Here is a 15,567-nt window from a genome sequence, read left to right as displayed (position 1 = left end):
TTTTTTTTTGAGACAGGGTTTCTCTGTATAGCTCTGGCTGTCCTGGAACTCACTCTGTAGACCAGGCTGGCCTTGAACTCAGAAATCTGCCTGTCTTGCCTCCCAAGTGCTGGGATTAAAGGCGTGCGCCACCATGCCCGGCATGAAAAGGTTTTTCAATATCTTAAAAAATATAAGGCTTGGCGGTACTGGAAAGATGGTTCTGAAGCCACGGTTGCTTGCTGCTCTTCCAGAGGACCTGAGTCTGGTTCCCAGCACCCACACCACATCAGATGTTTCACAAACATCAGTAACTCTAGTTCCATGGGATTGGACATGGCTTTCAGGGGAGCCCACATGCATCTGTGCACACGCAGAGACACGTTCTCTTAATTAATGCCATCATGTAGCTTTAACCCAGCACTTCCAGGGGCAAGTGGACTCACATAAAGAAATTCAGTCAACCTTATACCAAGATATTTTATAAACAGTGTAACTCTAGTCTCATGAGAAGTTATATGGTCTCCATGGGAATCCAGGTCCATATGTTCATGCATACAGACATACATTTACAGCAAAATATAAAACATATATGTGTGTGTGTGTATGTGTGTATACACACAGATAGAGGTATACACACACACATATATATACATACACACATATATATATGTATATATATATATATATATATATATATATATATATATATATATATGCAGAGAGAGAGAGAGCCAGATATGGTAATACATGATGCGCATCACTAATCCCAGCACTTGGAGAGGCAGAGGCAGGAGGACCACTGTAAGTTTTGGGCCAACTAGGACTACATAGTGAGAGACTGTCTCAAAAAAACAAAAACAAAAACAAAAACAAAAAAAATGGTGTTGGAGGATGGGGAGACATACAGCAATGGAAAATACAATAATATCCTAACAGTAGACAACTAACTTTGTTTCTTCATTAAGAATAAGGGGACATGGCTACAGTTGTATAGAGCTTTCTAAGTCTGTGATCCTATGGTAGAAATAGAAGTGTATTTATAACAGGCTGGTATGCTTGACTCTCAGATTATCTATGAGGTGGTAAAATCTTGATGGGGTTCATAAAATGAACCTGGGGACAGTATGTCACTAGATATTTTGTGGGAAACTCTTTACAACATTATTTAAAAGTTACTTTTTGTTTATGTTTTCAAGACATGTTTTCCCTGTGTAGCCCTGGCTGTCTTGGAATTTGCTCTTGTAGTCCAAGCTGGCTTTGAACTCAGAGATCTGCTTACCACTGCCTCCAAAGTGCTGGGATTAAAGGTGTGTGCCATCGTGCCCTTCTAAAAGACCCCCCCCCTTTAAAAAAAAAGATCTATTTACTTATTTTATGTATGTGAGTACAGTGTTGCTGTCTTCAGACACACCAGAAGAGGGCATTGGATCCCATTACAGACGGTTGTGAGCCACCATGTGGTTGTTGGGAATTGAAATCAGGACCCCTGGAAGATCAGTCAGTGCTCTTAACCACTGAGCCATCTCTCCAGCCCCCTAAAAGTTCTTGATACAACATTTTTGTCTTCTCAGCATGCTCTCCTATATAAAAGGACATATATACTGTTAAATTTTAGTTATCCAAGTATTATTTATAAGAACTCTGTAAGAATGAGAAATAAAACTTGATACACAAGAAAAAATAACATCATATACTAGTGAATGAATGAATGAAAAGTTTGAGCTGGGTCTGGTGAACACAGGCCTAGAATCCTAGCTACTTGAGAGGCTGAGGTTAAACGACATTTTTACCATGAGTTGTAAGAATAGAGGTTAGTAGAGAAACGCTCGGGGAAAGAGTAAGACAAACCCGAGTATGGTTACAGACTCTGCCAGGGACAGCTGTGTCCTATTATTTTATGGGATATATATTCTGTAGCTGAGTTACATGGTTTACTCTTTTCCTTTATTATTTTGTGTGTTCCATATATGCATTGACATGTTTACAGCATCGCACACACGTGGAGGCCACCTGTGTGTGTGTGTGTGTGTGTGTTTTTTTTTTTTTTTTTTTTGTTTTGTTTTTTCTTTTTACTTTTACAAGTCATCAGCCTTTGGGAGCAGGGAAAAATATTTCCTAGTTGTACCACCTGCTCCAGCCCTTAAGTAACACGTTTTAAAGTGTAATTTAGATCGGGGCTTAAAGGTTAAAGGCTTAGTTTTAATTTTATTATGTTTATGTGTGTGGGCACACATGCCCTGACACACACGTGGTTATCAGAGGACAACTTGTAGAGCTGATTCTCTCCTTTGCTTCTTGTCCTCTTCCACCACAAGACCTTCGAGGATGGGGCTGGGGTGGTCTGGTTTGGCAGCAAGCACATTTACCGGAGGAGACATCTCCTTGTCCCAATCATGCTTGCCTTGTTAAAAAGTAAATCAAATGGTAATTTTTTGAGTGGTATTTAGATTTAAGAATGATCCAAAACTCAAGATCCTAAATAATTTTGACCTTAATATCCTGTGACATACATCTGTGACTTGCCTGCAAGGTATACCCTGTGCAATAGTGACATCAATGTTATGGAAGGAACCGACCACTTTTTAAAAATCAGATTTAAGGCCCACTCCAGGAGATGCATCTCATCTATGACAGTTAAATTGGCCAAGAACCTGAAACTAGAGAGAAAATCGCCTCCTATTATTCTACTAAAAGAACAAAGTAACAAGCAGACCTCTAATGATGGATTCCCATAACCATAGTTCAGTGCCTCACTCACCCTTGGTCAGAGAAGTTCTTGTAGTAGATGAGAATTACCAGAGACCCACAACTAGACAGTGAGTGAGGAAGAGACTTTGGAGCACTCAGATCTAGATGGAATGTGTTTATCACACCCTCCACTCAAGGCTTGGGGATCTATGCACAAGAGAAGGTGGGAAGCCTGGAAGAGATAGAGAGTGGATAACCCCAAGGAAATTCTTCTTGACACAACCAAACTAATGTTAATGCACACATGAATCCACGGAGGCTTTGCTAAAACACACAAGACTCGTACAGGCTAACACCAGACAAAATCCCAGCACTGAGACAAGGAAGTGGACAGCGTCCTGCCCCTGACCGAGAAGCTAGGTGCAACTGATAGCTGCTGGGTAAGGGAAAGTCAGTTTTCTCCAGGGGAGTGTTGCTATGTATATTAACCACTCTCCAGGACAGGCCCATGCAAGAGAGTAACAGGGAAAATGTGTTGACACTTTGTCTCCTCCCATTGGGGCGACTCCACCGGATAAGAAAGGAAGCCCACATGTTCAGACTGGTAGAAATAAAGGTATTTGCTATTTTATTTGTGTTTTTCTGTATTTAAAAGTGGGATACATATCTAGCCAAAAACTTTTTTTTTTTTTTTTTTTTTGTCTTTATAAAGTCAAGTAAAGGTTAAGGGTCTGGAGAGAACGCATTTCGGCCTCCATGCTTACTGCTCAGAGAACCTTTGTCTTTTCTAAAGCTGGCCCAGGGTGCGAGCCAGGGCTCAGAGAAGCCGTGCCTGCTGCCAAGTCTGCTTTCGGTTTCTGGGCGTCTCCATTTTGGGGACCCTAAGGTATGCAGCGAAGTCTCTGAGACCTGAGCCTCTCAAGCGGCCACTTAGGGGCGGACAGGTACGTGACCTGCGCGGTGTAACCCGCGCGCTACTCGCGACANTGCGCGAGCCCGGGACCCTAAATCCCGGCCNGGCGCNGGCGCACAGGGGATNGCGGGCGGAGCCCGGGAGGGCGCGGAGGACTGCAGCTCCTCTACTGGCTTTGCTGGCTGGGTATGAGCCAGGGCTCAGGGCGACCGCAGGTGGCAGCAACCCCCAGTCCAAGGCGGCCTNGTGTGTTCAGGCGATGGGATCTTCAGGGAAGTAACCCTTAATGACCCTAAGGCACCCGGAGCTGTAGAGGCTGCATTGAGGACTGGAGGGAGCACCCATAAACCCCAAGGGGGAGCATTCCAGTGTTCCTGTTTGAAAACTTAAGATTAACTTTGCTGGCCAAATTAGTCAAGCACAAAACATCTAGAGAATTACTCATTTCCTGGGGTTGAACTGTCCATTACCAGCTTTGTCAGAAGTCATGTTTTAGAGCTGGCAAGATGGCTCACTGGGTAAAGGCACTTGGTTCCAAGTCTTATAACATGAGTTAAATACCCAGGGACCTATACGGTGGAGAAGACCAACTCCTTAAAATTGTCCTATGACTACCACATGTGAACCATGTCATGTGCCTGTGTGCATAAGTAAATATAATTTTTTTAAATTAAGAAAGAAATCCTCTAATTGCTATCTAGCCTTGAATCTTCTTTGCAAACTGTGACTATACTGAAGAGCAGGAGACCTTTATGTCTCTACTAATTTGACCTGCTAAAAAGTCACAAATGTGGGATGACAGCCCTATGGCATATGGTTCATCTCCAGTTAAATTAGGACTCCATACTTCAGGTTCCCCCCCACTTACACCCGGCTGATAGCTGAACAACGAGGAGCCCTTCTAGGGGCTCCTTTTACATCTCGGTCTTATTGTCTGGTGTCTGAAGAGTGAGAATTTCCCATGGCATGTGGAGCGTAGACAGGAACACTATCGCAGTGCTTTCGTTTCGTAGCACAGACCCTGAGTCCTACAGGATCCATGTCAGCTATGCAGATTGACGAAGAGGGTGCACCACAGCTCAGACGGCTGGTGTCAGAGGTGGGGAGGTAGCTACGGGAAATGCTTAGCCTTTACTTGCCTACATTTGGTAGAAATCTGTGGATGATCCTGTAGGAGCAATGCTGATTTAGACAGAGGGTACTGGGGGGAGAGGGGGAGGCATTTGTGAGGTCCAAATGGCGACATGGGAAACATGGAGGAACATAGGTTAACAGAGAGGAAAGCAAATCTGATAGGAACTCTGGTTTCTTGTAACCAGCAGCGATTCCAAGTACACAAAAGGTAACTCTGTGTGCGCTGAGGAAACTGAGTCGCCAGGACAGCGGCGAGAGGTCTTCATTCAGTGACTTTCAACTGCAAATGTCCGATGCTCTCTCTGAGAGACAGAACTAGAGAACCTACCTCAGGCACAGCCAGTGAGGTGGTGGACACAGCCAGAGGGAGGGTGGGCACAGCAAGTGAGACAGTGGGTGGCACAGCCAGTGAGATGGTGGGTGGCAAAGCCAGTGAGACAGTGGGTGGCACAACCAGTGAGATGCTGGGCACAACCAGTATGACAGTGGGCACAGCAGTGAGAAGGTGGCACAGCCAGTGAGATGGTGAGCAAAGCCAGTAAGGTGGTGTACATTGCCAGTGAGACGGTGCAACCGCCATTGAGATGGTGGACATTGCCTTGCCCCATATGCTTTGTGCTGCTTTCTTTTTCAGAGGAGACAACATTCTCAGCATCCTGACTGGCGTGAACTATGATGTGAGCAATAAAGACGACAGGAGGAACAAGGGAAAGCAGATGCCACAGCCCTCCTTCACACTACGGAAGAAGCTCTTCTTCCCTCCCTACTGATGTGTGCTCTCCACAGTTCACATGGCTTATCTGTGCACTTTTGTGTGGATGAGTCTAATTTATTTTTTAGGATTTCTTTTGCTTTTTAGGTTACACTTACATCATTTCCCCTTTTCCTCCCTTCAAATCTTTCTATGTAATGTACCAATTTCAAATACATGACCTCTTTTCTCATTAATTGTTGTACACACACACACACATACACACACACACACACACACACGTTTTTAAATATAACCTACCCAGTCTGTATACTATCACTTAGATGTATGTTTTGTTTTGCTTTTTTAAAATGGAGCAACCTTTGGTGGGCCAATCACACTCCAAGTCAGGTCCCTCTCCCAAGAATAGCTGGGCAACACAAACTGGATTCCATGGGTTCACCTTTAATCCCAGCACTCTGGAGGCAGAGGCAGGAGGATCTCTGAGCTCAGAGCCAACCTGCTCTACATAGCAAGTTCTGAGATAGCCAGGGCTACACAGAGAAAGCTTGTCTTGAAAAAAAAAAGAAAACTTGAAGATGCATGAGTAAGAAAGCAAGACTGGAACATGAACCTGGTTAACAGAGGGGGTGAATGATGGGAGCAGGGACCTGGGGCAAGTTAACAGAGGGGGTGAATGATGGGAGCAGGGACCTGGGGCAAGTTAACAGAGGGGGTGAATGATGGGAGCAGAGACCTGGGGCAAGTTAACAGAGGGGGTGAATGATGGGAGCAGGGACCTGGGGCAAGTTAACAGAGGGGTGAATGACCAGAGCATGGACCTGGGACAAGTTAACAGAGGAGGTAAATAACAGAACATGGACCTGGGACAAGTTAACAGAAGGGGTGAATGATGGGAGCAGGGACCTGGGGCAAGTTAACAGAGGGGGTGAATGATGGGAGCAGGGACCTGGGACAAGTTAACAGAGGGGGTGAAAGATGGGAGCAGGGACCTGGGGCAAGTTAACAGAAGGGGTGAATGACCAGAGCATGGACCTGGGACAAGTTAACAGAGGGGGTGAATGATGGGAGCAGGGACCTGGGGTGAGAAAGGGGTGAATATCATCAGCATTCACTGCATGAAATTCTCAGAAGTAATAAAAAATATTAAACTTTTTTCTGTGCAGTATGTAATTCTTCCAGGTTAGTTTTTCATTAGTCTCTGGGTATTTCATGAAGTCCTTCATAGTGAGAGCTATTGGGGAGCATGGGGGATAATGGAAAGAAAACAGTCCCTTTGTTTGTGGTGAGAGTTGGTGGGAATTAACTATAAAAACACTTCTGAGGCTAAGTGCAGTTAAGGATTAGCCTTGACCAGGATGAGGAGGTGACTCAGTGTTTAAAGAACTTGCCAAGCAAACTTAAGGGCCCGAGTTCAGCTCCTCGGAACCAATGTAAATGTTGATGGGCAAAGGGCATGTTGTCCCTCCTATAATTGCTACACTGGGAAGATGGGGACAAGATTCCTGGTGCAAGCTGTGTAGCCAGGCCAGTGGTATCAGAGGACAGTTATAGGTTCAATCGAGAGCCCCTGCCTCCCTGATTATGGTGTAGATTGATTGAGGAAGACTGCATGCATGTGCCTGCCAAAGCATGTGTGTGATCACACATGTACTTATGTACATGTGAGCATGCATGTAGGCTCTCCTTACATGCCTACACATGAGCAAAAGTTAAACTCGCTAATGTTAACATTGCTGTTATATCTTCAATAAATGGGGGGCTGGTGAGGTGGCTCATCGGGTAAGGGTGCTTGCTGCACAGACTGGTAACAAGGTTTGATCCCTGGGACCAAAATGATAAAAGGAAAGAATTGGCTCCCATAAGTTATCCTCTGACCTCCAAAGCACACTCTCTCCATACACGCAACGTATGACTGGATAAGTAGATGTAGATAAATTTAAGGAAAATGGGGCCAGGTGTGGTGGACCACACTGAGCACTTGGGATGTAGAGGCAGGAGGATCTGGAGTGTAGGGTATATCCTCAGCTATATGACCAGTTTGAGGCCAGCCTGAGCTACATTTGACCCTGTTTTGTTTTTTCCTTAAAAAAAGGAGTAAAAATTATTTTTGTTAGTTTTTAGGTAACTTACAGGTTTTTACTTAATGTACTTCTAGTTAATGGTCCATCAGGAAATTCTGTTTTTGTTTATTTTCTAGAAGTGTTTATAAAAGACAGTTTTATTTATGTCTTGTAGGATAATAACATTAAAACAAAACTTATTTTCTAAAAAAAGTATTTTATTGTGAAATTTTTCATAAATATACAAAAACTAAACGCAATGGCAGCATGGTGAAGCCACGTGCTTACAGTCTCCAACATCAACAGCTGTGCTGTGCTCTGTCCTCCCTGACTGTATCCTCACCTGCCTGCCTTGCTCCCTCGCTCGGGGGCACCGGCTTGGGTCCATTGAGGTGGAATATTCTTACATATGAATAGTTTAGAGACCCAAGTGTCTCTAAGGATGAGGTACGTTTTAGATAGCCAAAGCATTTTTAAACATTAAATACCAGTCAGTGTTGGTATTCAAAAATCTCCCGGTCTTCTTGCTTTCTTACAGTCTGTTTGAATCAGGATCCAGCAAGATCTCTATCTTGAATTTTGTTTGTTTTTCAAATTACATGTTAATGTATAGTGCTATTGTTATGTTTTCATATAGCTTTTTAAAAGAAACTGAGTTGTTCTACGCGTTGCTCTTTAGTATATATATACTTTATTGAATCTGTACCTATAAACTTTTATATTCCCCTGTTCCCTCCTAAGTAAACTGTCAGTGAGACAAAAGCTGTTTTGTTTTGTTTTGTTATGTTTTAAGAAAATAGATTTACCTTACTGTTTCTAGGGGATCCTTTTGTTTGTTTTTACTTTGTTTTTGTTTTTTTGTTTTTTTTTGTTTTACAATTGGCATGTTCACACATGGGGAACATTTATCATTCCTAGCCAACACTTAAAACCACTTCCACTAAAAACCAGAATTTTTTTTTAATCATAATGACCCCATGCACCCAAGTGGCAGGCAGTCCAATGAGTCTAAGAAGTGCCATGGTCAGAAAAGGGTGTGGCTCTGAGTTTACCAACCCCCTCTAGCATCCTGCCTCTGTGACTGGTTACTCTGTGCCCACTCCAATTCCATGGATATGTTGCCTGCCCTGTGGGCATTTGAGTTCTCCTGATGGTCAGAGACAGTGTAAATATTCAGTTACTCTTCCCAAGTCACTGGGAGGGAATAAAGATTTTAGAATTAAATCAATGAATTGTCTTGCTTGCTGTTTACCCTCGGGGGACAAAAGTCACACCCCAAAATACAAGGATCACCCAAAAAGAAGGCCCTTCAAATTAGTCTCATGTGAAAAGAAGAAACGAGTATAGCGCACAGCCCACAGAAGTCCGACTCCAGTACAGAGGACACTAGTTCTCAATGGAGAGCCACGATATAATTAGGATAAGCATTCAAATATTTCTATCCACTGGAAGAAAACAAGTTGTGAAAAATGACAAAAGTACAGAACAACTCAAGAGCTCAACCTTCCTGTGCGTCTCTCCAGAAGAGTCTGTAGCTGCTTCCCAGGGCAGTGTCGCTCAGCCCCAGGAGCAGTTTGTTACCTACGATGCTTGCTTTTTGTTGCTGTTCTGTTCAGGAATGTCAGACTCATACACGTTGGGACTGGCAGATGATGACTTCTCAGAAACTTCTGAAGTTTCCTCATTTGTGGTTGTGGTTAACATCTTCTGCCTGTAAAAGGAATGATGGTCACTATATCACGAAACCTCGGGTAGAGGTGGTGGGGGTATTTGCTGGCAGGTAGGTAGGAGAATTCAGCTTTCTTCCTGCTTGAGGAAGCATCCTCTCTCATCACAGTAATTGGCTTACATTTGGTGAAACGTGGTGTTTGGGAGATCATATTTCCAATGGAAATTGATGCGATGGGTAACTTATCTTCTAGTTAGTGGTTTAGGAAGGCCCTTCAGGGAATGGTGATGGTGACTGGCAACTTGTCTCAACAGAAGCCAGAATCAGAGCGCTGGAACCCACTGAACTCTGAAAAACAATCCTCAGTCGTGGGACAAAGCAGCCCAGAACCCACTGACAATTTACCTGTGTTTTACACAAAAACAGACACACAGGAGAAAAGGCCAGATACACAGATCACCCCAGATGAAAAGTCTACCTCCACAGTGTGTGTCCAGGTCCAGAAATTTACCTCCTCCCAGAGATCAGGATGGTACAAGAAAACGTGCCTGAAGTTGGTCACTTGAACACCCTCCTACTCTCAAAAGCAACCCAGCCAAGGCCCCCTGAGGGAAGACTCCATACCCGAGGCAGTTATTTTCTTCTGTCGGGGTCTTTATGTTGTACTTATGCTTTTCTTCAGCTTCAGCAAGCTTTGTCTGGAACAATTTCTCTAGATTTGCTGCAATAGTTTTCTAAAAGATAAATTTGAATAGCTGTCTTCCCCAGAGCCCTTGGGACATAGCTCCTGGGTAGAACAACTGCTCCTGGGCAGTTCTCCAGGTTCCTCCCCAGCCCGGTTCTCAGTATAACCAGGACTTGCCTGTCTCTCGAGTTCTTTCTGGCATTGGAAAAGGTTTGTGTTCAGGGTCTCCAGAACAGTAGCTTGTGCCCGCAACTCAGCCTCCAAGATCTGCACAAGAGGAAGCAGCCTCAAGACATTGTGCTGATGTAATAAATGTCCCCAAGACAAGAGAGAACCCAGGAATACTCCCTTCTCCAGGGCATTTGGAACACAATACACCATGCCAACTTCAGGCACGTTTTCTTGTACCACTTACTGCCATTTCTACCTTCTCTTTCTCTCCCTCCTGTGTCCTGCTCTTCAGGTTCACTGCCACTGCGGCCAAAGCAGCCTTCATCAGGCAACGTGGTCATCAGCCACTCAGCCACTGCATGGTCTTTTTTTTTAAGATTTGTTTTTAAGATATAATATTTTTATGACCTTTTGAGAATATAATGCATTAGATCATATTTACCTCCCACTTTCCCCTAACTGTATCTACCCTCTACTTCTTCCAAACTTTGTATTCTCCTTAAAAATTTTTATATTTAATTTTTAGTGTGTGTGTGTTCACACATGCAGGTACACATGTGAGTGTAGGTGTCTGTAGAAGCCAGAAGAACGCATCAGATGTTCTGGAACTGGAGTCAATAGGCAGCTGTGAGTCACCTGATTTGGATGCTAGGTCCTAAGCTCTGTTCCTCTGGAAGATAAGCAAATGCTGTGAGCTGCTAGGGCATCTCTCCAACCCCATTCTGCATATTCTTTATTACAATACCTCTTCCTATTGACTCCAACTCTGTGATATTCTGAAAAAGACGAAACACTAGAGACTGTAAATAGGTTTGTGGGTTCAGTGGCTGGGAGAATGGAAGGGAGGATGTTGGGAAAGAGTATTTTTAGTGCAAGAAACTGTCTTGTTTTACCCAGTAATGATGGATACCTGACATGATATATTAACCAAAACCCATAGCATGTATACCATAACAGTGATCCCTGATGTAAACTAGGGACCTCAGTTAACCACTGTGTGCTGATACTGACTGCTCGGTAACTAACATGTCATGTAGTGCAAGCAGCTAGCAGGGGAACATGAAGAGTAACGTGGAGATTATATGGGAACTTTCAAGATGGATGACTGCACTGGAAATTTCTGGTTTTTGAAAACTGGCTCATGAGAGGATGTTTTGCTGAGGTACACACATGATGTTTTTCTGGAAGCTGCCTGGTAAAAGGGCCTGTGATGTTTTGCTAGACTGGACAATTGAGAGAACATGTGGTATTTGGAAGGGGTATAAATATAACCCATCAGACAGTGGATGATCCTGTGTGGTATTAGTTCGCCTTGCCCCTCTAGGCGAATCTTCATTTGGGCTTTGCTGGCAATGGTCTTTGTGCACAACAATGCATCATTGGTTCACCTTGCCTTCTTCACTGGTGTGACTTCACTGCTGGAACTTCATAGAGAGAAACACACCAAAGAACTTCTGGAGATGTTCCAGAGGTTTCTTGCTGCTTCCATGGACTCAAGCCAATTTGTTGAACCTTGAGGCTTCTTTTTGATCAAATTGCTGTTACTGATTTGTTGTAGTTTGAATAGTATGGCCCTGTAGATTCACGTGTTTGAATGCTTGGCCATAGGCAATGGCTCTATTAGGAGGTGTGACCTTGTGGAAGGAAGTGTGCCACTGTCAGGGCAGGCTTTGAGGTCATGTGACAACTGAGATACACAGCCTCCNGGGGATTAAGATGTAAAACTATCAACTCCTTCAGCACAATGTGGGCCTGGATGCTGCCATGCTCCCACCATGATAATGGACTAGACCTCTGAACCTGTAAGCCAGCCCCAATTAAATGATGTCCTTTATAAGAATTGCTTTGGTCATGGTGTCTCTTCACAGCAGTAAAATGCCAACTAAGACAATGATGTTCTGTAATTCAAAGTCCTGTGTTTTAAGCGTCACTAGACATAGCTGTCATTCAACACTGATGACCATGCAGCCTTTGCTTTCTCCTTGTTCACAGCTGGCTCTGAGAAAGGCTGCATTTGCTTGACATGGAGTTTGAGATTCATTTTGACTTACAGAGTTCAACACTTAGGTTTGGGTGCTCCAGTAACTGTACTTATTTGGGTAAAATTCATTTCATTTCCCCAAGTGTGTAGGGCTTGGAAGACACTACTTTCATAGAGCTGAATGGGAACGCTTACCTCTTTGGATTTTCTCAGCTCCTGTATTTTCAGGATGTCTTCATCATGTTGTCTTAGGAGCTCCTGAAAACAATTGTATTTGGAAAGGTTAGAGAATTAAGAAGCCACCGGAGAGCCGGGCAGTGGTGGCGCACACCTTTAATCCCAGCACTTGCGAGGCAGAGATAGGCGGATTTCTGAGTTCGAGGGCAGCCTGGTCTACAAAGTGAGTTCCAGGACAGCCAGGGCTATACAGAGAAACCCTGTCTTGAAAAAACCAGAAAACCAAACAAACAAACAAAGAAGCCACCGGAGGACTTGGGAATTTAACATTTACTGAACTGCAGCATTATCAACTGATGGGTGTGATGAGCTCTAGGACTTACATAGAAGTATAAAGCAATGGAAAACGTATAGACCATCCTGGGAAACAAAACCAAAGCTAACAAATAAATTAACAAGAGGAAAATCAAAGCAAGGACCAGTAGCCCAGTCAGGCTGTCTGCCTGTACTAACTGGCTTTACATGGCATCAAGGCTGTGCAGTGCCTCCTTGAGTGTAGAGAAACGATTAAGTAGAATGGGATGAGAATCTTGCCCTTCACTCAGAGGACATCAAGACGACTCAGGGAGGGAGGACATTTCCTTTTTTCAGAAAGGATAATGGAATAATTGTCTATTCATGTAGATAGAAAAATTTCCTATGACCTCTACTTCACTCTACACACAAAAAATTATTCAATATGGACCGTAGACTCAGAAATGCTAAAATCAACAAGTTTCTAAAAAGAGAATACCCACGGCTTTATGATAGACAGTAGTGATATGGGGAAGGCAGAAAGAGGTTTTACTTCTAAAAAGAAAAGATTGATAATCTGCCTTTCATCAAAATTAGAAATTTCTGTACATTGAAAAATAATGTTTGCAAAATGAGAAAGCAACCCCTCCCAGTAGAAGTTCTTATTGCAACATATATACAAAATATTTGTATTATCCATATCTTTTAAATAATAGAAGAGATGAACAGGAACAAAAGAAGATAGGAATCTATCAATGCCGTCCTCCCCCAACACTTTAGAAAAACTGGCCGTGTTTAGTCATCAGAGAGACTTAAAAAAAAGTGACTGTCACTTCATATTCATCCCCACTACAATGGCCATAGTTAATGACTGGGTGGCCTAAGTGTGCAGAATTCAGTGCAGTCAGAATTCACATATTTCAGATCTCAGAGTAAAACATTTCTACTGTGGAAACCATAGATTTCCTCTGTGCACCCTGGAGCTTCAGTAATGCACTCCAAGAGAAGGAAGAGAATATATCTATGAGTCATTTATACAAAAATATTCATAGAAGCTTTGTTTAAAATCCAACAAATGAAAATAATCCAAAAATTGCAGACCAGGAAACCAAGAAGCACATTGTGTGACCTTTCTACTAAGCGATCCTGCTGAGCAGTGAGAAGGAACACAGTGGGTATGGGCTCGGGCTTGGAAGGTCAGTGCCAGCAGGCCAAGGCCAGAAGGGCAGGCTCATCCTGGGTTGCACATCAGCTGGTTCCACCCTGGGCTACAGAGGAAGATCTGCCTCAAGCCACTTTTAGAAAAAGAATGTATGAATGTGAAAAACAAATAAATAAATTTTATCAGTTATTTTTATGGGAAAACAATACATTAGACGTTAGGCATTCTATGTCCGCGTTAAGTTTTAAAACCTGAACATTGAGCAACACGGCTTTTTGGCTAGTTTGACCTACGTGGGCCAGAAGTGGCAGTGGAGTGTGTCCATTTGTTTCTCCTCCCCCTCAACTGGTTCTGAGCAGATGTGGGCCCTGCTCTATCCTGGTTCTCCTCATGTCCTTCCCAGGTTGGGAAGGGTCTGAAGTTGGAGATGGGGGTGGTATCTGAGCACTCACTAGTCCATCTCTGAGATGCAGGAATCCCACCATGCTCCCATAATCTCCTTGTGGTCACCAGAGCTTTCTGTTGGTTGGAGATGATGGTGGAAGGATTGAGAAGGATGAAGAAGCAGCGGTGTGGGGTAGAATGGAGTGGGGTGGGGGTGGGATGGGGCAAAGATGCAGGTGATTCAGTCTGGGTCCAGACAGGGAGTCAGAAGAGAACACCGCTTACAGTTCCAGCGGACACGATGAGTCAGAAAATGATCAGGACAGATGCAGGGGGTTTCCACAAAGCACCCTGATGCATCAGGAAGGGAGGGTTGTTGAGAAAAGGAACAGGACTGCTGCCAAGAGAAAGTTCTGAGCAGAATCTCATCACCTGTGATAGGGCTGGAAGTAAGGAGACATGTAAGAGATCATTACTGAATAGGAGCATAAAGAACAGGCCAGCAGAAAGAGTGATCAGGAAAGGATATATCTATTTGTAGGTTTTGAGACAAAGTCTCTCTCCATAGCCCTGGCTATGTTAGAACTCACTCTGTAGACGAGGCTGGCCTCAAACTCAGAGGAATCCGCCTGCCGCTGCCTCTCCAGTGCTGGGATTAAAGGTGTGCACCACCATACCATACCAGGCTTACTATTAATAAATATAAAAAATAAATTTCACTAATAGAAAAATCAGCAGAGACTGGGGAATAGTGTCTGCATGGAAGGGCAGGAGGGAAATATCAAGTGTGAGAAAGTCAGCTGAGGTCAGGGAGCAGAAAGGAGAAGAAGATGAACAGTGCAAACCAAGTTGAGGACTAAAGCCAAAGTGGTGGACTTATGGTATGGCTGGAAAATGCAAAAACTAAACCTAGCCTCAGAGACTGACACAGAAAACCCATGGAAGGGTCCCAGGTATCCATGGTGGAACCCTGGTCCCCAGCTAGCCTGTTGTTAAGGAGTCTGAGGCCCCGTAAACAGACCACAGACTCCATCTAGATTATAATTGGTTAAATGTATTGATCCTGATGGCAGGACAACACTCTCTGAACCAAACTTGAAATTGCAACGCAAAGAGGACAGAGGGAAGGATTTTTAAATGTGAAAACCAGAAGGCGACCTAGTGTCTGCATAAGCAAGCCAAGNGTGGTTCTACTGTGCTAAGAGTCGGTGATCCTTGAATGTCTGCATGAACAGGTTACTGATGCTGATGAGCAGTTAGAGGCACAGCTGCACATTTCTGGGTGGGGGGCCACTGAGTCACCCCCAGGAACTGGAATCTCACACAAATGCCTGTGGGTACCAAGATGGATACCAAGCACAAAATGGAGTTTCTTTACCCTGTCACAACTCTGTTCCACAGAAGCCCCTCCTTATGGTCCCTCCCAAAGAAGCCATGGGTCTGTCAGAAAGACGAATAAACAAGTCATCATCTCCTGCGGCTCTGAAGGACAAAGCGACCTTTGCCTTGGTGGGCAGAGCTCAGAGAGTGTGTGTGTGGGGGGGGGGGGGGG

The 15,567-nt window shown here is 44.0% G+C and overlaps 1 protein-coding gene and 1 long non-coding RNA gene across 2 annotated transcripts in view; one reads left to right on the top strand and one right to left on the bottom strand.

Moving 5' to 3' along the window:
* The first annotated feature begins 3,205 nt into the window (after positions 1-3,205).
* On the top strand, positions 3,206-5,744 carry LOC115030302. Its single transcript, XR_003835889.1, has 3 exons — positions 3,206-3,286; positions 3,464-3,614; positions 5,352-5,744. It is a non-coding gene; the product is annotated as an uncharacterized LOC115030302 (long non-coding RNA).
* A 3,119-nt stretch (positions 5,745-8,863) lies between these two features.
* The window catches only part of LOC110288252 (amyotrophic lateral sclerosis 2 chromosomal region candidate gene 12 protein homolog), a gene marked incomplete at its 5' end in the record, with an annotated part of 12,328 nt that continues 5,624 nt past the window's right edge, over positions 8,864-15,567 (bottom strand). The window contains 4 exons of the mRNA XM_021154647.1: positions 8,864-9,203; positions 9,786-9,895; positions 10,024-10,113; positions 12,194-12,256. Of these exons, the coding sequence (XP_021010306.1) occupies positions 9,074-9,203; positions 9,786-9,895; positions 10,024-10,113; positions 12,194-12,256 (393 nt within the window). The remainder of the gene's footprint in view (positions 9,204-9,785; positions 9,896-10,023; positions 10,114-12,193; positions 12,257-15,567) is intronic.

The sequence above is a fragment of the Mus caroli genome, unplaced genomic scaffold (assembly GCF_900094665.2).
Source record: "Mus caroli unplaced genomic scaffold, CAROLI_EIJ_v1.1 scaffold_15347_1, whole genome shotgun sequence".
NCBI classification, from domain to species: Eukaryota; Metazoa; Chordata; class Mammalia; order Rodentia; family Muridae; genus Mus; species Mus caroli.
Note: the sequence above shows the minus strand (reverse complement) of the source record. Positions and strands in the feature narration are given on the sequence as shown.